Raw genomic sequence first — 23,042 nt, 5'->3', positions numbered from 1 at the left:
CTGGACAACTCTCAGTTACCCTGAACTCTAGTTGACTTAGTGTCATAGCAGGCCTAAAACCACACCTCCATGTGGCCCCCCCTTGTGGGCTTTTCCTAGTGAACTCTGGGTAAAATGCCTGCTCAGTAGATAGAAGAAGTGCTTGTTCCTTTAAGAACTGAGCATGCCTTAACCACTCCTAATCCCACCCTGAATCACCTAGTTAGCATATTTATGAATGGGACATCAGAGTGAAGACTTCTCAATGTAATTAAGATAATGAGTTCAGAAGGCAGTGTGAGAGGTGAACTCTCAGAAGTAAAGCCTCCTCAAAGGTCAATAATTCATGATTGTTACTTTTAAAATCCTCCACCTCGAAGAACCTGGTTTGTTTTTTTAAGCATTTAACAGAAAGAATTAGCCCTGCCTCACCCCCAACCTGAGTTGTTTGCCCTTGGCTTCATGACTCTTGTCTTTTAATTTCCAGCCTGGAATGTAAGCCTCACCTCCCAGTTAAGAGGATAGGAAGAAACTTTTGAGCTTATAATGTAAGCCCACCCCCAGTTCAAAGGAGCAGACAGCCATCTCTAGAGATTGTAATAAAGCTAACCTTTGCTTTCCACCTTGAGAAGTCTCTGAGTTTAATTTGGGTTAGGCTTGCTGTCCCACACATTTGGCACATGTTTTATTGTATTTTATCCTATATAAACTTTAACTGTACCTCTCTAAGGTGGCAGGAATCCTTAAGAATTCTTGCCCGCTGAAAAGTGTAACAATAAATCTTTGCCACCTTGACTTAAAGAATGCTTGAGTCTGTGAATTCATTCCAGATGGCCCTGTGTACTCCAGTCTCTGAGGGGTCACAATTTGTGATATTGCAACATAATGTAGAGATTAAAAATTGCCCAACCCAAAAGAAATTGAGGTAGAGCTCTGACCCAGTGGCACTTGATAAAAGGGTCCATGACCTTCTTTACTGAAATGGACCCCTGATTATCCTCAATATCTGAGATACTCCCTTCATCCTGGGCCTTAGTTTTGTATTGCTTGATATTCAGACAATTCAGTAGAGCTGAGCAAATTTTAAGTGTATTTTACATTAAAGGTAGATGTGCCCTGATCTGGTCAAACAGCCCAATTATCCTCCTGGGATTTGACTTTAAATGAGCCCACATTCTGTAAGGTCTAAGAAGTTATGTTTCCACAAATGTAGAGGTAGCAGTACTAAACAAGAGAATTCAGAAGTTGTCATAGGGGTAGAAAGAGCAGTCTTACTCAAGAATTATTTTTAACAATTTTTAACAGAAGAAAACCTGTTGACGTTAGTAGTGTGGCTAGAAGTACTGAAAAGTAGGATAAAGGTTACAAATTGCTCAAAATGCTTATGCTAAATAACTATGAATATTATGTTGGGGGGGGGAGGTAGGATTAACACAATTTTAGGCCAGTATTGTATGTAGAGGGAAGGACCTGGCCTTTGTGGGTAGGAATAAAACTGCTTGCTTTCCCTTCTGTAGGGTGTCTGCCTCTAGCAGCATTCCTGCTTCTTGCAAGAAGATATAATAAATGAGCTTGCCTCATCTACCTCGGAAGTCTTTGTTTTTTTTCTATAGAAGTGATTCCTAACAATTCTACTTTAAATTAGGAGAAATGCGCTAATGAAACTGACTGCAGTTTGTGAACAACCTCACTTGTTTGTCTGGAATTCTGTAGTTTGCCTCTTCTTGCTCTCCCCCTTCCACCTCCTAAAGTCCCGAATCTTTCCTCCAATAAGAAATCAGAAGATGGAGGCATGGAGGAGGAGGAGCTCTCTGAGAGGCCCAGCCTGGTGGGTGGTGGCTCAGGTGGAACTGGAGCTCTGGGGTGGAGTTTGGAGGCCTGGGAGGAGTCTAGGGTGGAAAAGGACTCATTCCAGTGGCTAAGGCATCTCAGGTGATTGGAGGGCAGGGCTTGTGGAGGAGAGGCAAAAAGGGTCCCTAGTACTTGGCCCTGTGTGTGATTGGAAGAAACAGCCCTTCCTGGGGGCCTCAGAGATTGGGTAGAGGGTAGGAGGACCTCCCAGAGTGGGCTGGCTAAAAACAGGAACGTTTGTCCTGAGATTGTTCTGCCTTCTTCCCTTGCAGCTTAACTGTTTCTGCTTTCTCTGTTACTGCCATCTTTGCCTTCTTTCCTCGGAATTGAGATCTTTCTGCCTTCCCTTAGCGCTGAGATCACACGGCCTTCACTTGGACCTGAGATCTGTGCCTTCTGGACACCAGCTCTGTGGGGGCAGTTCCGAGGTAGGTCTGAGCCAGCCCCTCACAGACCTGCTGGTTTCTGCTGGCTGTTCATATTATTGGGTCTCATCCTTGTCCTCTGACCATGTGGTGAGTGCCCTCCAGATCCACCTGGAGCAGTCCTCCCTCCCTAGGCTGGCTGGTGGACAAGATTCTCACTAGTAACTGTTTTCCAGACTCCCAATCACTTCCCATAAGTGTGGGATCACAGTCCCCAGATTTAAGATTGGGTCACCTTTCCCCGTAATTCAAACCTCATCTACACGGACTCAGGAATCCGGTTTTGAGTGAAAGATATCTGAAAAGCTTGAGTGAACCCTGAAATGGAAGGGCAAAAGGTATGGATCTATTTCAAAAGAATTTGACCACTCAAGCCTTCTTTGACACAGACAAAGTTTATTGTGTCACCAATAGGAATGGGTAAGATTTTAAGAATGTATGCATTTTGTAGGGGCAAGACTGACTTTTTTATAGGGTAAAAGAGTGTGGCAAGATTTGGGATGGGATCTAGGGGTGGTAAATAGTTTGGGGTGATGTAGAGGTAACAGAGAAAGGGTCTAGATGGATTAAGGGGTGGGAAGTAGCCTGGGATGATCCAGAGGTAAGAGACCAGGAAGGGGCCACAATGGAAGAACACTTGACAGGACTATTGAGTATCTAGGTGGGGATAGGTGGGAAAGTTCTGGAGCTGGGTTGCTCTTTTGGGGTCCAGGTCCCATACCCCATCAGAGGGAGCACCCTGATTCAGGAGCCATTGAGGTTCTGACTGGTCTCATCCCATCTGGGATTCCAAGCCTCTTCTGCCTCTTGGTTCTCTGAAGGAGAATGGGGGAAAGGAAGGGGACAGAAGAGAAGGAGTTGGAGAGGGTGTGGCCATCTTTTTCAAGCCTGGCCCTACCTGTCAGTTGCAGTCTCTGCCCTGAGGTCAGGGCTTCAACCCCTGTGAATTCCTGTAGGCTGGCCTCCTGCCCTGGGATCCTTCTCCCTCCCCAGGTGTGTGTGCTGAAGACCAAGGCCTGGCCCAAGCAGGGAGCCAGGAGACAGAGGGAATGGCCCCTGGGAGCTGCAGACCCCTACCCCAGGTGAGTGCACTCTGTCTGCAGACTTTACCAACATCAAGAAAGAGGCCATTTCCACAGACAAAGAGGATGGTCTGTGAGGCTGGCAATCCCCTATCTATGGATTGTTTGTTTACAAAAATAGGTGGGAAATTGAAAACAGTAGTAACAACACCACCCTGTTCTCTCCTTCTGTACTTTGAATTGATTTGTGGCACTTTGGCATCACAAGCACTAACCACCCTCCAACCCCCCTAACTGCTTCCCTACCTGTGTCCTTTTTGTGGTTGTTAAATTTTCCCTCATGGTCCCTGAGATGCAGGGAAGATCACTTCAGTCATTCCTCTCTGTTCTGTAGGGGTCTTGTCTTTTTGCTCCTTGGAACAAACAGTTGAAATGTCTGGTGCACACTCATGTCTTGGTAGCTGGTTTGACTCTCAAGGGCACACTGACAGGGTAGTGAGGGTTGAAAGGAGCAAATACTGTGATCTGGGGCTGGGGATGTTCCTGGCCCCCTGTATCCTCTGGTCCAGTGTTTTCAGGAAAATATGGCAACTCAAGAAAATAGGTGAATCAGCATCAGGTTCACATTCACATGTTCAAAGACCCTTACCAGAGTTATTTGGACCAGGCAAAAGAAAAGGGTACCTTCTTTAGCTGTTAATTGATTAGCATTTAAGGACCTAGTACTTCCCTTGTTGGAGAAGATATAGGAAAGGGCTGAGTTTGGGGAACTATTCAAAATTCTGGCAATTTTCTTTTCTGATGGGGGAAAGAGGGGGTACTGAAGAAGACACTCAGTTCCTATCAGTGAGGCATCAGGGTCAAAGGCAAAGACATAATGTAATGACTTACTTTCTCTTGAAAATTCACTTTTGACCATCTTCACAACAACCTATATAGTAGGTGTTCTGATTATCTTCATTTACAGTTCTGGAAACTGAGGCATGCAGAAGTTCAGTGACTTACCAGCCAGGGTCACCTAACTAATAATTGTTGAGGCTGGATTTGAACTCAGATCTTCATGATCTCCTACCATTTTATAGCTCCATCAGTATAGTATTAATGTGCCCATCTTCCCACAACTCCTCCAACATTGACTGGTGCTACTTGTCATTTTTGCAAATTTTGCAGAATATGAGATGAAACTTCAGTGTTTTGGTGTGTATGTTTCTCTTATTAGGGGTTTGGAGGCTTTTTTCATGTGCTTGGGAATACTTGGCAGTTCTTTTCAGAATTTTTTGTTCTATCCTTTGACCGTTTATCTATTGGGGAAAGGCTGTTTGCTGTTCTTCAATTGCTTCAGTCTTGTCTGACTCTTTGTGACACTCAGGCATTTTCTTGGTAGAGAACTAGAATGGTTTGCCATTTCTTTCTCCAGCTCATTTTACTGAAGAGGAACTGAGGCAGATATGCTTAAGTGCCTTGCCCAGGTTCACATTGCTAGTAAATGTTTGAGGCTAAATTATAACTTGGATCTTCCTGACTCCAGGCCTGGAGCTCTATGTACTGTGCCACCTATGTGCTATTGACCATTAGGCTTTTTTAAAATAATATTCCATTTTTCCCCATTTTTCTTCAATTCTATATAAAAAAATTTTTTATTCCTAAAATTTGAGGTCACAATTCTCTACCTGCCTCCTTCCTCTTACCCCTCCTGTGTATGGTAAGGAATCAGAAACAGGTTATACATAAGCAATTATGTAAAGCATTTCCATATTGGTCATTTTGTGAAAGAAAACTTGAACCATGAAGAAAGAAAGTGAAAAATAGTATGCTTTAGGTTTATATTCTGACTGAATTAGTTTTTTCTATGGAGAGGGATTGTATTTTTCATCGTGAGTCCTTTGAGATTGTCTTAGATCATGGTATTGCTGAGGATAGCCAAGTTATTCACTCTTCATCATTTAGTATTACTGTTACTTTGAGCAGTATTCTCCTGGTTCTGCTCACTTCACTCTGCATGAATTCATGGAAGTTTTTCTGGGTGTTTCTGAAACCATCCTGCTTGTCATTTCTTGCAATCATATACTACAACTTGTAAAGACATCCCCAATTAATGGGCTTCTGCTCAATTTCCAATTCTTTACCACCACCAAAAGAGCTATTACGTAGGTCATTTTCTCTTTTTTAAAATCTTCTTAAAATTAATTAATTAATTTTTAGTTTTCAACATTGGCTTCCATAAGATTTTGAGGTTTAAATTTTCTTCCCTTCCCTCTCCTCCCCCCTCCCTAAGATGGCATGCAATCTGATAGATGCTTTTACTTATATGTTTATATTAAGCATATTTTCACGAGTCATAATGTATAGAATAATTCTTTTTCACAGTCCAGTGATTTATTTTAAATTTGAGTAATTTTAAATTGCACACTGAAAACTGAACAGCAGTATTTTGTTTGTATTCTGTCTTCTGTACACTCAGTGATCTAAAACACCACAATATCCAATGTACACAAACCTCAGGAAAGGGTTAGTAAATAAATACACATGGATTGGAATCATGGTGCTCTTTGTTCCTGAATGGAATGGTCCCACAAAAAAAGAGGATACAGCACAATGCAAGGGCATCTGTTACATATGGAGTGAGCAAAACATGCTATCATTTCTGTACGTGTAATTTTAAACCTGCATAGGTTAGAGGGCCTTTTATGCTCATTTTAAAATATTGGGTGAAGTTGTCTGTAGGCATTTTACAGTAATTTGAAGAGCTATGCCATCCAACCAGTGTAGGAGATTCTGATTAGTATTGTCTTTGTTGTTACTGGCAGTCTTGCATGGTGAAGTAGTGATTTTTGCTTTAGCTTTTCTAGGAATATACAATAAGACTTAAATGCATTTAGACAGTACATGTTTTAAGTTGCTCACATATATTGAATTAAAGAGATTTTGTATTAGAGTTGTTTTTGTTTTATATTTTTTTAATAAACACTACGGAGTGCAAATCAAGTTCTTCACAACAGACTGAATGTTAAGCTGTTCTATAAAGGAGGAGGGGGAGGAAAAAAGCTCAAAACATTTTTAAAATCTTTTGTGGATACTGACTTGGTAATGCTATTGCTAGGTCAAAGGGTATGCAGTTTTATAGCTCGTTGAGCATAATTCCAAATTGCTCTTGTGAATGGTTGGATAAGTTAACAAATCAACCACAGCTCAGTATTGTTCCAGTTTTCCTACTTCCCTTAAATATTGATTATTTTTTCTTTTCTGTTTTATTAGTTAATTAAATAGGTAAGAGGGGGTGACCCAGAGTTGTTTTAATTTGCATTTGAGAATTTTTCTATGACCATATATAGCTTTGATTTCTTTGTCTAAACTGCATGTCCACATCTTTTCACCATTTATTAATTGGGTCGTGACTTGTGTTTTTACAAATATGACTCAGTGCTGTGTATACTTGAGAAATGAGGCTTGTATCAGAGATAATTGCTGTAAATTTTTTCCCAGTTGTCAGCTTTCCTTCTAATCTTGTTTCTGCAAAAAACCCTTTTAAATTTAATATAATCAAAATTTTCCATGTTACATTTAGTAATGCAGTTTATATGTGAATTTATTCCATTCGTATTGATAGTTATAATAACTAACTGTATTTCCCTCCATCCTGTTTCCCCTTATCTCTCTCCCTGTCTCCTCCTCCCTCTTCCTGTTCCTCTCTGTCTTTCTGTATCTTCTCTGACCTTTTACCCTGTCTCTCCTCACAAGGCTTTTGTTTCTGACCAATCCCTTCCCCAGTCTGCCCTTCTTTCTATCAGTATCCCCTCCTTATCCCTTTCCCTTTCTACTTCCCTAAAGGATGAGATAGATTTCTATACCCATCTGAGCATGTATGTTATTCCCTCCTTGAGCCAATTTTGATAGGAGTGAGGCCCAAGCCCTCCATTCCCACCACCCGCATCTTCCCCTTCACTGTAATAGCTCTTGTTTGCCTCTTTTAAGTGAGATAATTCACCCATTCCACCTTTTCTTTTTTCCTTCTTGGAGTGCAATTCTCTTTCTCACTCCTTAACTGTGTTTTCTTGAATATCATCCCATCATAGTCAATGTATACTGTCAATGTATACTCCTTCTAATTGCCCTAATCATTATAAAAGACTTAAGAGTTGCAGGTATCATCTTCCAGTGTAGGAATACAAATAATTTAACCTCGTTGAATCTCTTCTGTTTTCTCTTTCCTCTTTACCTTTTGATTCTTCTCTTGGGTCTTGTATTGGAATATCAAATTTTTTGTTCAGCTGTGGTTCTTTCACTTAGGAATATTTGATTATCCTCTATTGAATGTCCATTTTTGTGCTCCCATGAAGGATTACACAGTTTTTCTGTATGAGATGGTTGGTCATGGTGCTAGTTGCTTTGTCTTGCTGAACATCATATTGCACACCCTCTGATTTTTTTAATGTGAAAGCTACTAACTTTTGTGTTACACTGACTGTGGCTCCGTGGTATTTGTGTTGCTTCTTTCTGGTTGCTTGTACTCTTTTCTCCTTGACCTGGGAGCTCTGGAATTTGGCTATGATAGTCCTGGGAGTTTTCATTTTGACATCTTTTTTAGGAGGTGATTGGTAGATTCTTTCCATTTCTGTTTTACCCTCTGGCTCTAAGATATGAGGTCTGTTTTGCTCAATAATTTCTTTGCCAAGAAAACACCGTATAAAATGTTTTGTAGGGTATTGTTAAGATGTTAATTTAATCTTAATTTCCTTCCTAACTGCTTTCCATTTTTCTCAATAGTTTTTTTAACTAAATAAGGAGTTTTACCCTAAGTAATCTTTCCCCACTTTATCAAACTTGGAGTTTTACTGATTTCTAATGGTTCTGAATTTCCCTTGCTTAATGTGTTCCATTCATTTATCTCTTTTTTATTTTATCAATACCACATGGGTTTGATGACTAATGCTGTATGCTACAGTTTGAGGTCTGGAAGTTCCCTTCCCTGTATATCCTCACTTCTTTTCATCATTCCCCTTGATATTATTGTAGGTCTTTTGTTTTGCCAAATGAATTTTGTCATTTTCTTCAGCCCTGTAAAGTATCTCCTTCATAATTTTGTTATTGTTATTGATGGTGTTCTTCAATCACGTCCAAATCTTTGTGACTCCATTTGGGGTTTTCTTGGCAAAGATATTGGAGTGGTTTTCTTTTTCTTTCTGCATATCATTTGTCAGTTGAGGAACCTGAGGCAATCAGAGTTAACTGACCTGCCCAGCATCACACACAGCTAGCAAGGGTCTGAGCCAAAATTTGAAGGCAGATTTTCCTGACTCCTGGCTCAACATTTTATGCACTCTGCCCCCATAATTTCAACACTATAGTAGTAAAAGTGTAAACATCTTTATTAAATCTCCTTTTGAGTTTGAATCTTTTGTTGTCTCTGAACTAATTTGCATTCTTATTTTTTTTATGGAATGAAAGGATACATTGATAATTTCTGCCTTTTTACATTTGTTTGCAGTATCTTTCTGCCCTAGTCCATAATTAATTTGTGCAAAAGTTCCATGGGGCAAAAAGAAGCAAATAATGTCTTCAGTTCTGATTTTCTTTCTAAAAATATTTGACAATTTTTTTATCATTGAACATCCACTTTTCGTCCTACATTGCTAAGTTCATATTTACAAGATATGTGTTCTTGGGCTGCATACTGTGTTTCAGTGCTCTCCAGAATGCATTCTTCTACTTTCCTACTTATTTCTAGTGAGTTTGGAATAGTTTTGCATATTTCAGTGTCTTTTTCCTTGTATTTGAAAGTTTTCTTCTGATGGCTTCTAGAATTCACTTAGCCTCAAGGACCGGACAGTCTAACAGAGGAAGACCAACATAAAAAAATGATGAAAATGGGTTGGAGTGAGAAGGTGCCCCAGTTCAGGGGCACAATAGAGCAGTCAGTTAGAGAAGTCTCAAAGATGCTGAGCCAGGTGAGAGATGAGATATCTTTGTCTTTAAGTGGAGGTTTGGAGGTCATAACTCCATCCGGCGGTTCTGAGAGATGGAGGTGGCAACTTTGCAAAAGAAAGAGATTTGGAATAGCTTTTGTTAGGTGTGAGTTAGGGAATCAGAGATTAGTTATCAGTCAATAAGGGTCCTGCTTTCCTGTAACAAAAGCCCACATGGTGAATACTATGCAATAAAGAATTGTGATTTAAGAGACTGCATTTTAAAAAATACAAGAATTATAAATTCTTTGGAATTTCAAAGTGTAAAACATCAGGACTTACCTTACTTGTTCCCAAGTAAAATAATAGAGTAAAGGAAATGAAAGGTGATATATCAGTTAAAACATTGAACCATGAGTCAGGTGATTTAAAGAAATCACAATGATTAAAAAAGTAAAGGGCAATTTTGTACATATGATGTAGAATTGTTCCCAAATATCATAATCTCTGATACAGTGAATCACATCCTAGAACATTGGCCAAACACACATTGTGCATGAAGCAGATTGTAATTGTAGATGACTGCTCCCAAGTATAAAGGCATTTTCCTGTTTGGCCAGCCTCTCTTATATATGGTCTCTTGACTTTTCTGCTCCCAAGTTTGCTGAATTCTAGAGGTGTGTTTAGACCTTTTACTTCTCTTGAGGAAACTGTCAATATCTTTCTCATGAATTAGCTGAAATACAACCTACATTAATTAGATTTTGCTTTTTCAAAATATGAAGGAACCCTCTGCAATTATCTTGTTTCTATGTAACTGAATGGCACCATATGGATCGATTCTCTGATACTTGTGCCAATTTTGGCCTGACAATAAAGCCAAGAAAGCAGAGGTTCTCTAAAAGGTCAAGTTTATCAAGCTAATCAATGGGGGGAAAGAATGAAGTAAGCCGGTCTAGTCATACCAGATCTCAAACTGCATTATGAAGTCATAATTACCAAGATTATCTGGTGCTGGCTAAGAGATGAAGTGGTGGATCAGCAGAATAGATTAGATATAAATTACCTTATAATAAGTGACCCCATACAGTATATGCTATCTATACCTATTTTGTATACGCCTATCCGATATACGACAAATCCAAAGATCCAAGCTTTTGGAACAAAAATTCATTATTTCACAAAAACTGCTTAGAAAACTGGAAAACACAATGGCAGAAACTAAATATAGGTCAACATTATTTTCATCATATATAATTAAAATTTTAGCCCAAACAGAACCAATGCTGCCAACATTATGGGGAAAGCAGAAAATTGTGGAATTTTTTTCTAAAAAGTATCTCTGACAAAGGCCTCATTCTTTAAATATATAGAGAACTGAGTTTAATTTATAAACACCCAAGTCATTCTCCAATTCATAAACGGTGAAAAGCTGTGATCAAGCAGGTTTCAGAATAAAAAATTAAAGCTATATATATAAAATCATGAAAAAGTGTTCTTAATCACTATTGTTTAGAGAAACACAAGTTAACACAACTTTGAGGTACCACCTCATACCTATCAGATTGGCTAATATGATGAAAAGGAAACTGATTGATGTTGGAGGGAATGGGGAAAAACTGGGACATGAATGCACTGTTGGAGTTATGAAGTGATACAACCATTCTGGAGAACAATTTGGAACTATGCCAAAAGAGTCATAAAACTGTGCACGCCCTTTGATCCAGAAGTACCCCTACAAAGTGTAGACCTCAAACACATGAACATAAAGAGGAGAGGGCCTATTTGTACAAAAAATATTTATAGTAGCTCTTTTTGTGATGGCTGAGAATGGGGAATTGAAGAGATGTCCATCAATTGGAGAATGGCTAAAGAATCTGTGGTATATAATTATATAATGTATTGTGGTATAAGAAATGACAAGGAGGATGATTTCAGAAAAACCTGGAAAAACTTACATGAACTGATGGAAAATGAACAGGACTGAGAGGACATTATATACAGTAACAGCAATATTGTTCAGTGAAGAACTAGGAATGAATTAGCTACTCTCAGCGACATAGTGATTCAAGAAAATCCCAAAGGACTAATGATGAACCATATTTTCTGCTTCCAGACATAGAAACAATATTGTTTGCATACCGACTGAAAGATGCTTTTTCACCTTCTTCCTTATGTTTTTATCAAATACTTTTCTCCATATTTCATTGAGCTCTTCCTGATGATGGTTTTTAGTGTTGACTCTGATACTCAACAAGGATATGACTTTTGGGTAAATCCCCTTTCTGTGCTTCAGTTTCCTCCTCTCACTTAATGAGGGTTAGATTGCATGAATTGTGGAGTCTTTCACCTCTCAATCCTGTGACATTTGATGGTTTAGGAGTTGGTGACATTCCAGGATGTGGCTGTGGACTTCACCCCAGAGGAGTGGGTCCTCTTAGACCATCCTCAGAAGGAGTTGTACAAGGAGGTCATGCTGGAGAATGCCTGGAACCTTCTCTCCCTGGGTAAGGACATTTCCTCTGGCAGCTCTGAGTCTGCTATGAAGGGAATATTTTAATTCCTGAGTGTGCTGGCTTTGGAGCAGTTATCAATTTCTAGAAAGAGGAAAGTGCTGGTCTCTTGTGTCCAAGAGACAAGGACCTCCTGCTCCCTGGTTTTCCTATAAAAGGTCAATATGTTGTGTGAAGATTACATGAAGGTTTCCTTGTTGCTCCTGAAACTGTCTCTTCCAATTCTAGGTAGGTTGAGGTCAAAGTCAGATCAGTGTTGAAGCTTCTCAGATGTAGAACCAATCCCATGGATTATTTAGTCCAAACTCTCCCTGGACATGAATTTTGTCTGCCACATTTCTGAAAAGTGCTCAGGTGGCTTTTCCTTGCAACCCTTTCCTCTTTGGGATGGCCCAATCACTTAGGATATTCATTTTGAGAAGCATCAGTTTGTACCTCACAGCTCCTAGTTGTGCCTAATGTAACACATTTGTCCTTCATCTTCTTTTACATCAGCTCCACATTCCAGCACAGATCGTGGCAAAGGAATAAGCATTTCTATTCACCTGCTGTTCACCAGGTGTTGTGCAAAGTACTTTCTTTACAATATTATGTTATTAGGTGATGTGATTATCCCCATTTGACATTTGAGAAAACTAAAGGAAACAGGTTAAGTGACTTTTCTAGAGGCTCACAGCTAGTAATTGTATGAGCCTAGATTTAAACCCTGGCATTCCTAACACCAGGGCCAGGGCTCTTTCCTCTGTACTGCCAGCTGTGTCTAATTTCTAGATAATGGAAACCATGCAGGGGGTCCATCCTCCTATGAGAAAGGTACACCAAGATCAAAATTTCTCATTGAATATTGCCTCCAAGATCTTCTTCCCCACCTCTCCCCTAAACTCCCAAAATGAATGCTATGGAAACCATGCTTAAGGACTTGTGGGACTCATCCTGTGCTTTTTGCTTGCATGCCCCTGTCAATGGCAGGAATAAGAGACTGGCCAGGAATCAGACTAACTAAGGTTCCTTGAGTTCCCTGGCAGGAGAATCTTACCGAAAAAGGCAATGACTACCTGCGTGAACAGTGGGAAGGTTTTTTATGGGTTTCTGGGAGTGATGAGTAGGGTAGGGGATAGGGCAAAATCTGTTCATCAAGGTCCCTTTTGCTGGAGCTGAAGGCTGATCTGGCACATCCTGTTTTGTGTTCCTTGCATTACAAGCATTAATGGGAGAATAATCTTGATATGTTGAACATGATGGAGTGATTCTCAATGGAGTAGCTTTGTATGTACACTGTTTTCTGTAAAGACAACCAAATGGCAAGTTTTTCTCTATGCTCATTGCTGATTCATCATGCTCAGGGCTTCCAGTCCCCAGAGAATATTGGATTTCTTATTTTGAGGGAAGGGAAGCACCATGGATGCTGGAGCAAGAAGGCCTGAGGAGCTGCTGCCCAGGTGAGTGAGGTGAAAGCAGGTATAGGAGAGCTGTGGTTACAAGAGGCTTCTAGGTGTTGTGGGAAAGGAAGTGCTAGATTTGGAGGCAGGAACACCTGACTTGGAATTCTTTTTCAGACACTTTTAGAAGGGTGTCCCCGGACAAGTTACTGAACCCCACTGAGTCTATTCCCATTCTGTAAAAGGAGGAAGTTGGATGCCATGGCAATTAAGCTCTCTCCCAGTGATAAATCTATGATCCTAAAAATAATCATTGTTTGGAGGTGCAAAAAGGGTTAGGCTTTCCAATATGGGCTGTTCCTTAGACTTTCTGCAAGTTGATGAACATTTATTGAGTGCCTGCTATGTGCCATACCTTCTGTTAAGCACCAGGGATAGAAAGAGATACAAGGAACATTCCATGCCTCCTGGAGCTCAAAGGCATGGGGCAGACCACACCCCAAGAGCACTGTACAAACCTGTTATGGTCAGGCAAAATTGGAGCTCATTGAGAGAGTGAAGGAGGACCAGAAAGGCCTTTTGTGGCTAGTGGGCTCTAGCTGGGGCTCCAGGGAAGCCAGGGGAAGCCTTTGAGGTATGGGGATGTCATTGGAAATCCCACAGAATCATGAGATGGAGTGTCCTGTTTATGGGCCTCCTAAGAGAGTCTCAGACCGGTGGGTTATAACATGTTTGGTGGAAATATAAGTTGAAAGAAAATCAGAAGTGTAGCAGTGGGCTAGGTAAAGGAGAGGTAGGTGATTAATAGCCCTAGAGAGGATTTTATACTTGATCTTTTCCTAGGGAGCCACAGGAGGTTGTGGAATACATGAGGCCATGGTCAGTAAAGAACCTTAGGAAGATGAACTTTGATCAGTGGGTGGAGGCATGACTGGACTGGGGAGAGACTGGAGGCAGCTGGAGCAAGGAGGAGGTTCTTGGAAAAACTGAGCTGTGAGGTGTTTGGGGCCTGGACCAAGACAGTGGCAGTGTTGGGAGAGATGTTACTAAGGTGGAATCAGAGGACTTTGCAGCAGATTGAATGTGGGGTTCAGGAGTGTGTGTGAGGCAGTGAGGAGTGTGTGGAATCTCATTTGTAAGCCTACTCTGTTGGGAGGATGCCTTGGAGACCATTGGGAAAAAAGGAAGATGGGAAGGCTGGGGGAAAGAGAATGAGTTTGGTTTGGGGAACAATGAGAGGAGTGTTACTAAAAGTGTGTGTGTGTGTGTGTGTGTGTGTGTGTGTGTGTGAATGAGAGAGAGAGAGAGAGAAAGAGAGAGAAGGTGATTGACTGTGAAAGGCCACAGGAAGGCAAGAAGGATGAGGATGAAGATATGGCCAGTGGATTCAGCAAGTTTGAGATTTTTGGTAATTTTGGAGAGAGGAATGTCAGTGGAACAATGACATTGGGAGCTCGACTGCAGAGAAAGTAGAGGAAAGGAGTTAAGACAGCAGTTGTAAATGGGCATGACCAGCTGTTTAGCCAGGAAATGGAAGAAAGACATTGGAAAATATGTCTTGGGTTGAATGGATCACGTGACTGTGTTTTGAGGATTAGAGAGAAATGGTTTTATTTCTGGCAGTTGGAAGGAGTCATTAGTGTGGGAGAGACTGGAAAGTAGTGAGAAAAGGGGGTGTTGGAGAAACTACATACTGAGAAAGACAATGTCCTGGAATGGGATGATTTACACATGGCAAGGAGTTTGCTTTAGCTAGCAGAAAGAGGACCATTTGACCTGATTGTGGTATCAAAAAGGAAGAAAAGGCACTTGATTTGGGAGATGAGGAAGAGAAAATTAGATGGCAAATTTCTCTGCTGAGAAGGTGAATGGGGGGTCGACAGAGGGAGTGAGCAATAAGGGACAGTTGGGAAAGAATGAAAAGAATTGGAAAAGCTGCAGTGGTGAATGACATAGGGAGTCACTTATGTGGTTTTTAGTTATTTTAATCATTTCTGAATCTTCATGATCTGATCTGGGGTTTCCTTGGCAAAGAAACTAGAGTGATTTGCAGTTTCCTTTTCAGACTTATTTTTTAGATGAGGAAACTGAAGCAGACATGTCTGAGTGACTTGATGAGGGTCACACATCTAATAGGTGTCTGAGCCTAGCTTTGAACTTGAGTGTTTCTAACCAGTACTCTATCTACTGCACAACCTGGCTACCCCAAGGGAGTCAGTTAGGGAGATGTCAAAGGATAGCCTTGTCACAGTGAGGTCCACACTGAAATGATGTACCCCAAATTTGCATGGACCCAGACAGGTTAGCTTTGTTATTTTCTCTCCATCCAGCAGCATCTAAGTAGTAGCAAAGGCTGTTGCCTTATTTAGAATTAACCTAAGGCTGTGCTTTACATAAATCAGCAATCTGTGTTTTCTCCCCAAATCTTTAAGGCTCAATCTTTGGCCCATTCTTGGAGAATCCTTGGCCTGAATTACTGAGTTGCCAGCCCCTTTCGGTTTGGTATAGTGGGAAGTAGAAACTCCCAAGTATCCTATAGTATGAGATGCTCAGGAGCCTGAAAAGAAGTCTCTGTGATCTTCACTGTGGGTCTGGTCAGGTCCTATCAGGGTTAGAAGCAGACAGGTCACTCAATAAAGGAGATGAGGTGCAAGGAAGAGCCAGAAACTGGGCTGAGGACAGAACTTGCATTTGCTAAATAAATCAGGGAGCAGAATTCAAGGACTGAGGTAAAGGCTGGGGCCTGGTGTCAGCTTTGGGCCCAGTCAGTCCATAAGCATGGATTGAGCCCCTCCAGTTTTCTCAGCACCTCGGTAAGCTTTAGGAAGGGAAAAGCCAGTCTCTGCTGTCAAGGAGTTCCCAATCTGGCATACAAACATGGAGATGGTTTGAGAAGAAGCAACAGATCAGGATGCTTGGTCTCAGCTGATCCAGGGCAAGGAGAGTGTTTGTGAAAGGAAAGACATCTAGTTCAGCGGCATGTGAGCAAACTCAAGGAGTGGGGTTAGTAATGGTTTGAGAAGGAGAATAGAATTAGGGAGGACAGAGTCAAATTCAGAAGAAGAATGAGTCACCTCAGAGACATCTGCAGGTTCAGTTCCAGAGCTCTACGGTAAAGTGAATACTGCAATCAAGTGAATCATCTGAATTTTTGGTTTCTCAGTGCGTTTGAAAGCTTTGTTTACCACATACTGTTATCTATGACATGTGCAATGTTATTCTGTCTAAAAAAATGTACATACTTTAAAAATATTTAATGGACAATAAAAGCTAACTATCGTCTGAGTCCTCTGACTGATCACAGTGGTGGTTGCTCAGGGTTGGTGGCTGCTGTGGCAGTTTCTTAAAATAAGGCCACAGTGAAGTTTGCCACAGTGATTGACTCTTCTTTTCCCTTGAACTTAAATCCCCATTGTAGGAATATTAATCGGCCTAATCTTAATATTGTTGTGACTCATCGTAGACGAAGACCGAAAGAGAGGGAAAGAACAACTGAACATTTAGTAATAAATTAGTTTTCTTAAGAAAAAAATAGTAAGTGTCATGGAGAAAGGCTGCTTAGCTCTGTGGACAGAACATGGCCACTTGCAAGGTTGGAGTTCTGGTCTCAGCAGCAGAGATGTAGGTCAGGTCACTCAGCCATTCTGAGCTCATGGCCTGACTTGAGGGTGTAATAAGAAAGCCCTGGGTCTGTCCGTGTCACAGGTGTTTGAGGATCCAATGTGATTATGTGTGAAGCTCTTTGTAAGTTAAATTGTCCTGCATATATGACCTAGTGGCATTTTCAAATGATTGATTCTATCCATTAACTTTGCAGACTGTTCTCTTAGCCTGGGGAAGTAGGATATAGATCAGTTAGTTTACTTTGTCGCAATGGAGGGAAGGGATTATGATTATGTATGGGTATACATGTGTCTGTATGTGTGTTTTATTGTTTGTTTCTTGCAGAAGGAGAGATTAGACCTGAAATGAAAGAGACTACTGAAAAGCTAAGCATTTCTGTGAAAGAGACTCACCAGGAAAGCTTCATGACTGATGGTCCTTGTGACTTCACTGAGAGACAAATCTATCCTGTATTTCACAGATTCCACACAGGAGAGCAACCTTATGATCATCATCCTTGTGGGAAAGACTTGAGTCAACAGTCATCCCTTATTTACCACACAAAAATTGATACTGGAGAGAAACCACATGAGTGTCATGACTGTGGTGAAACTTTTAGTGAACACTCATCCTTCATTATTCATCCCAGTATTCTCAGTGACAGGAAACCTCATGAATGCAATGAGTATGGAAAGGCTTGGAGTTGCAGCTCCAGTATTGCTGTTCATCAAAGAATCCTCACTGGGGAGAAAGTGTATGAAAGTAATCAGTGTGGAAAGGCTTTTAGACAAAACTCCCAACTTGCTGCACATCAGAGAATCCACACAGGAGAGAAACCTTATCAATGTAATCAGTGTGGAAAGTCTTTTAGAAGTACCTATGATCTTTCTGTACATCAGAGAATCCACACTGGGGAGAAACCTTATGAATGTAATCATTGTGGAAAGGCTTTCAGGCAAAACTCCCAACTTGCTCAGCATAAGAGAATTCACACAGGAGAGAAACCTTATCAATGTAATCAGTGTAGAAAGACTTTTAGAAGTACCTCTGATCTTTCTGTACATCAGAGAATCCACCCTTGGGAGAAACCTTATGAATGTAATCATTGTGGAAAGGCTTTTAGACGTACCTATGATCTTTCTGTACATCAGAGAATCCACACTGGGGAGAAACCTTATGAATGTAATCATTGTGGAAAGGCTTTCAGACAAAACTCCCAAGTTGCTCAGCATCAGAGAATCCACATGGGAGAGAAACCTTATCAATGTAATCAGTGTAGAAAGACTTTTAGAAGTACCTCTGATCTTTCTGTACATCAGAGAATCCACACTGGGGAGAAACCTTATGAATGTAATCATTGTGGAAAGGCTTTCAGACAAAACTCCCAACTTGCTCAGCATCAAACAATCCACACAGGAGAGAAACCTTATGAATGTAATCAGTGTGGAAAAGTTTTTAGAAGTACCTCTGCTATTTCTGTACATCAGAAAATCCACACTGGGGAGAAACCTTATGAATGTGATCAATGTGGAAAGGCTTTCAGAACAATCTGCAAACTTGCTGCACATCAGAGAATCCACACTGGGGAGAAACCCTATGAATGTGATCAATGCGGAAAGACTTTCAGAATGAGCTACAATCTTGCTGCACATCAGAGAATCCACACTGGGGAGAAACCCTATGAATGTAATCAATGTGGAAAGGCTTTTAGAAGTACCTCTGCTATTTCTGCACATCAGAGAATCCACACTGGGGAGAAACCTTTTGAATGTAATCATTGTGGAAAGGCTTTCAGACAAAACTCCCAACTTGCTGAACATCAGAGAATCCACACTGGGGAGAAACCTTATAAGTGTAAACATTGTGGAAAGGCTTTTAGAAGAATCTCTGCTATTTCTGTACATCAGAGAATCCACACTGGGGAGAAACCTTATGAATGTGATCAATGTCGAAAGACTTTCAGAACCATCTGCAAACTTGCTGCACATCAGAGAATCCACACTGGGGAGAAACCCTATGAATGTGATCAATGTGGAAAGGCTTTCAGAATGAGCTACAATCTTGCTGCACATCAGAGAATCCACACTGGGGAGAAACCCTATGAGTGTAATCAATGTGGAAAGGCTTTTAGAGTGAACTCCACACTTGCTCAACATCAGAGAATCCACACTGGGGAGAAACCCTATGAATGTAAGCAATGTGGAAAGGCTTTCAGAGAGAACTTCACACTTACTCAACATCAGAGAATCCACACTGGACAGAAACCTTATGAATGTAAACATTGTGGAAAAGCTTTTAGAAGTACCTCTTCTCTTACTGTACATCAGAGAATCCACACCGGTGAGAAACCTTATGAATGTAACCAGTGTGGAAAGGCTTTCACACGAAAATGTTTACTGGCTCGACATCAGACAATTCACACTGGGGAGAAACCTTATCAATGTGACCAGTGTGGAAAAGCTTTCACACAAAGGTCATTTCTTACTGTACATCAGAGAATCCACACTGGGGAGAAACCTTATCAATGTAATCACTGTGGAAAGTCTTTTAGAGGTACCTCTGAACTTTGTGTACATCAGAGAATCCACACTGGGGTGAAACCTTATGAATGTAATCAGTGTGGAAAGGCTTTCAGAGAGAACTCCACACTTGTTCGACATCAGAGAATCCACACTGGGGAGAAACCCTATGAATGTAATCAGTGTGGAAAGGCTTTCAGAGAGACCTCCACACTTGCTCAACATCAGAGAATCCACACTGGGGAGAAACCCTATGAATGTAATCAGTGTGGAAAGACTTTCAGAGTGAACTCCAAACTTGCTGCACATCAGAGAATCCACACTGGAGAGAAACCCTATGAATGTAATCAGTGTGGAAAGGCTTTCAGAGTGAACTCTAAACTTGCTGAACATCAGAGAATCCACACTAGGGAGAAACCTTATAAGTGTAATGAATGTGGAAAGGCTTTCAGACAGAACTCCCAACTTGTGCTACATCAGAGAGTCCATAATTGAGAGAAACCTAATGTGAGAAAACTTTGTTATGTATACTCTCACCTTACTATAGAAATCTGATGAAAGAAAAGGCCAAGAGACATAGTTTCTGCATAATCATTTCATTAATTATGGCTAATGAATAATTAATGAAAGGATGGTCATTTAGCTATCTCTTGTAAACCAAAGATGAATCATGGAGTTATATCAAGACTTACATGCCCTTAGAGAAGTGGGTGTTACCAAATGGCATAAATCAACTCTGATTAAAAATTAATGAAACTGAATATCATAATAATATCATGAGGTAGACTTATTCTTTTTTTTTATTAATTTATTTGGAATTATCAACAATGACTTCCATAAACTTTTGAGTTTTAAATTCTTCTTCTCCCTCCCCACCTCACTCCCCAAGATGGCACATAATCTGATATAGGCTATAGACATACATTCTTACTAAACATATTTTCACATTAGTGATGTTATAAATAAAAATTAGAACCCATAGGAGGAACCACCAGAAAGAGGAAATAAAACACAACAGAAGGAAAAAAATAGCAAATAGTATGCTTTCATTCTGGATAACATTTTTCATCATGAGGCCTTTGGAGATGTCTTAGGTCCTTGTTATGTCTATCAATATTAGTCATCACACAGTGTGGCTGTTACTTTGTACAATGTTCTCCTGGTCCTGATCATTTCATTCAGCACCAGACCATACAAGTCTTTCCAGGTTTTTGTAGCACAATAGTATTCCATTACATTCATATACCACAACTTGTTCAGAAAATTCTGTAATTGATGGGCATCCTCTCAATTTCTGATTGTTTGGCACCACAAAAAGAGCTGCTATAAATATTTTTGTACATGTGGGTCCTTTTCCCAATTGTATTATCTCTTTGAGATATAGCCCTAGAAGTGCTCTTGCTGGGTCAAAGGGTATGCACATTTTTATAGCCCTTTGGGCCTAGTTCCAATTGCTTTCCAAAATGGTTGGGTCATTTCACAACTATACCAACAGTGCATTAGTGTTCTAATTTTCTCACTTCTTCTCAAGCATTAAATTTAGTTTCCAATTAATTTTTAGTTTATATTTCCATGGCCCTCTATTATATGTAATTTTTATTGCTTCATGATCTGCAAAGGATACATTTAATATTTCTGCCTTTCTGGGAAGACAAAGGGTAACATCTCCTAACACGAGAGAAATTCCAAACATTTTCCTGTAATTTCTAGTGAAATAGCTTCCATTCAGGGACCTTCAGTAGAGATCGTCTAGTAATGTCTTTTGGTTTCAGTACTTCTGTCTTAGAGCTATTGTTTACAAAATCTGCATTCCCTTATTACGTGCAGCAACAAAAATGGGAATGCCTTACATTTCAGCTCATGCTTCTTAAAGAAGAGAGTTTGTTTTGTTCACCTCATCCTCAGAGCTTCCTTCACCCATTTTCCCCATTATCAACTAATATCTGTACTTATCAGAGACAAAGGAAAATTACGTGTGTATATTTTAAATTCAGAAAGAGGATCTGAAGCAATATGTTCACTCCCAGATATGTAATTATTAAAGGAAACCTTTTTCACACAAGTAACAGTACATGACGGTCCCTGCAGTTACATTGAAGTGTATGCACTTTGGGTGCTGTGGCTCTGCTTTTTGGTGTGTATGTTTTTGGGGGTGGGGGAGGGAAACTCATATTCAAGATCTCCATAGTGAGTGTTGTGTTGGGTATGAAGTTGACATCTGTCTGCTGGTTAAGTTTTAGGAGAGATTTGCTTTTTAAATTGATTCTTATTTAGGAACTTGAGCAAGTAATTGAAAACTGGGTTAGGGCTGATTTGAGTATTGTCCTAAATTCATTAAATCTTGCACTACTTTAAATACATCTGTTTATATGTCTGCAGGTGGGTGATGTGACAGTGAGATTATCCTCAATTTAAGAGGTATTTCATTTTTCCATTTTGTTTCTTTTAATCCTTATTTTGTGCTCATAAAGTGTTTACAAGAGAGTTACAGCAAATCAATTTCTAATGTTCCTTTTTTTTCCATTTCAACTGATGTAAATGATAGTTTCAGTTTATTTTGTGGGAAATTAAAAAATAAAGCACTCATTCTCAATTGATTTTTAATTTTTTTTTCTGTTAAGAGTATATTTATTTGAAAAGTTGGAATTTAAACTTTTGTTTTAAGGGGAACTTTTCTTCATTCTGTGTTTTGATAGTTTTTGTAATTTGATGCCTTTAAATAGTGGGAGTTTATCTTGAACTAGTTTTTTGAACCATTCCCAGAACAAATTCCACTGGCACAGTAGATAGACAATACTATGCAGCTTTAGTGGATTAGAATAATCTCCCCTTCCCCCTCCACCTCATAGTATGTAAATTCCTTGAGGGCAGGGACTGTCATTTAAAAATCTTTGTACCTCCAGCTCCTAGCACATAGCTGGCACTTAATAAATGTTGGTTGAATCATGTTGACAGAAAAAAAAAACTCTGCCTTTCTGCATTGGATTGTGACGTTTTTATGCCCTAGTACAAGACCAGTTTTTGTGTAGGTGCCATGTACTACCCAAAGAAAGGGTAGCCACTAGATAGCAGATCCTTGATTCACCCTCTCTTAGGCCACAGTGTACAAAATGATTTGTGTTTGTAAGAAAGAAACAAGTGGCACGTGGGCAGTATACCTGATTTGTAAAATTTCTTTTTTTTTTTTTAGGCAACTGGGGTTAAGTGACTTGCCTAGGGTCCCACAGCTAGTGCTAAGTGTTTGGTCTGAGGCTGGATTTGAACTCAGGTCCTTCTCACTTCAGGGCCAGTGCTTTATCCACTGCACAACCTAGCTGCCCTGTAAAATTTCAAATGGCAGAATATTTTTTGTCATCTAGACCTAAAAATCTAGAAGAATCCATTTCTTTATGAAAGAAGCCTTTCTTTATGAATAAGGATGCAAGTACTGTTGCTTCTTCAGGAGATTCCTCATATCTCAATGATGTGGGCTTTTCCTCCAGTGGTGTCTCCACTCATGAAACACCGTCTCATCGTATGCAATTCTTATCCATGTTGAAAATGCTAAACAAAGCAGTGGAGGCCTTCTTTTAAGGTTTTTTTTTTCATTTTTAATGTGCTAATGTTATTCCCATTTTTGCAGATAAGGAAACTGATGCTCAGAGGGATTAAGTGAGTTGTTTGCTCCCAATCATGACTGTAAATCCAAGCTCCCTGATTCCTACACATTTGCTCTTTTCCCTGTCGTCATGCTACTCAAAAGGGTTAGGATTAGCTGGGAGAGTTTCATAAAGGAGATGGGTCTTAAAGGATGGGTAGGATTTAGATGTGAGAGAGAAAAAAAATCATCCTGAAAAGCATGCTGGAGT

General features: G+C 40.1%; 1 protein-coding gene across 1 annotated transcript; it reads left to right on the top strand.

The window, feature by feature from the left end:
* Positions 1-1,923: 1,923 nt before the first annotated feature.
* On the top strand, positions 1,924-21,787 carry LOC110202930 (uncharacterized). The gene is made up of 5 exons (XM_078149313.1): positions 1,924-2,258; positions 3,212-3,337; positions 11,561-11,687; positions 13,037-13,132; positions 17,021-21,787. Exons 2-5 carry the CDS (start codon positions 3,305-3,307, stop codon positions 19,687-19,689), a joined length of 2,925 nt encoding a protein of 974 aa, XP_078005439.1. The 5' UTR covers positions 1,924-2,258; positions 3,212-3,304; the 3' UTR covers positions 19,690-21,787.
* Positions 21,788-23,042: the final 1,255 nt, after the last annotated feature.

This window comes from Phascolarctos cinereus, unplaced genomic scaffold (assembly GCF_003287225.1).
Source record: "Phascolarctos cinereus isolate Bilbo 61053 unplaced genomic scaffold, phaCin_HiC Scaffold_2;HRSCAF=192, whole genome shotgun sequence".
NCBI lineage: Eukaryota > Metazoa > Chordata > Mammalia > Diprotodontia > Phascolarctidae > Phascolarctos > Phascolarctos cinereus.
This window is presented reverse-complemented; position numbering and strand designations above follow the sequence as displayed.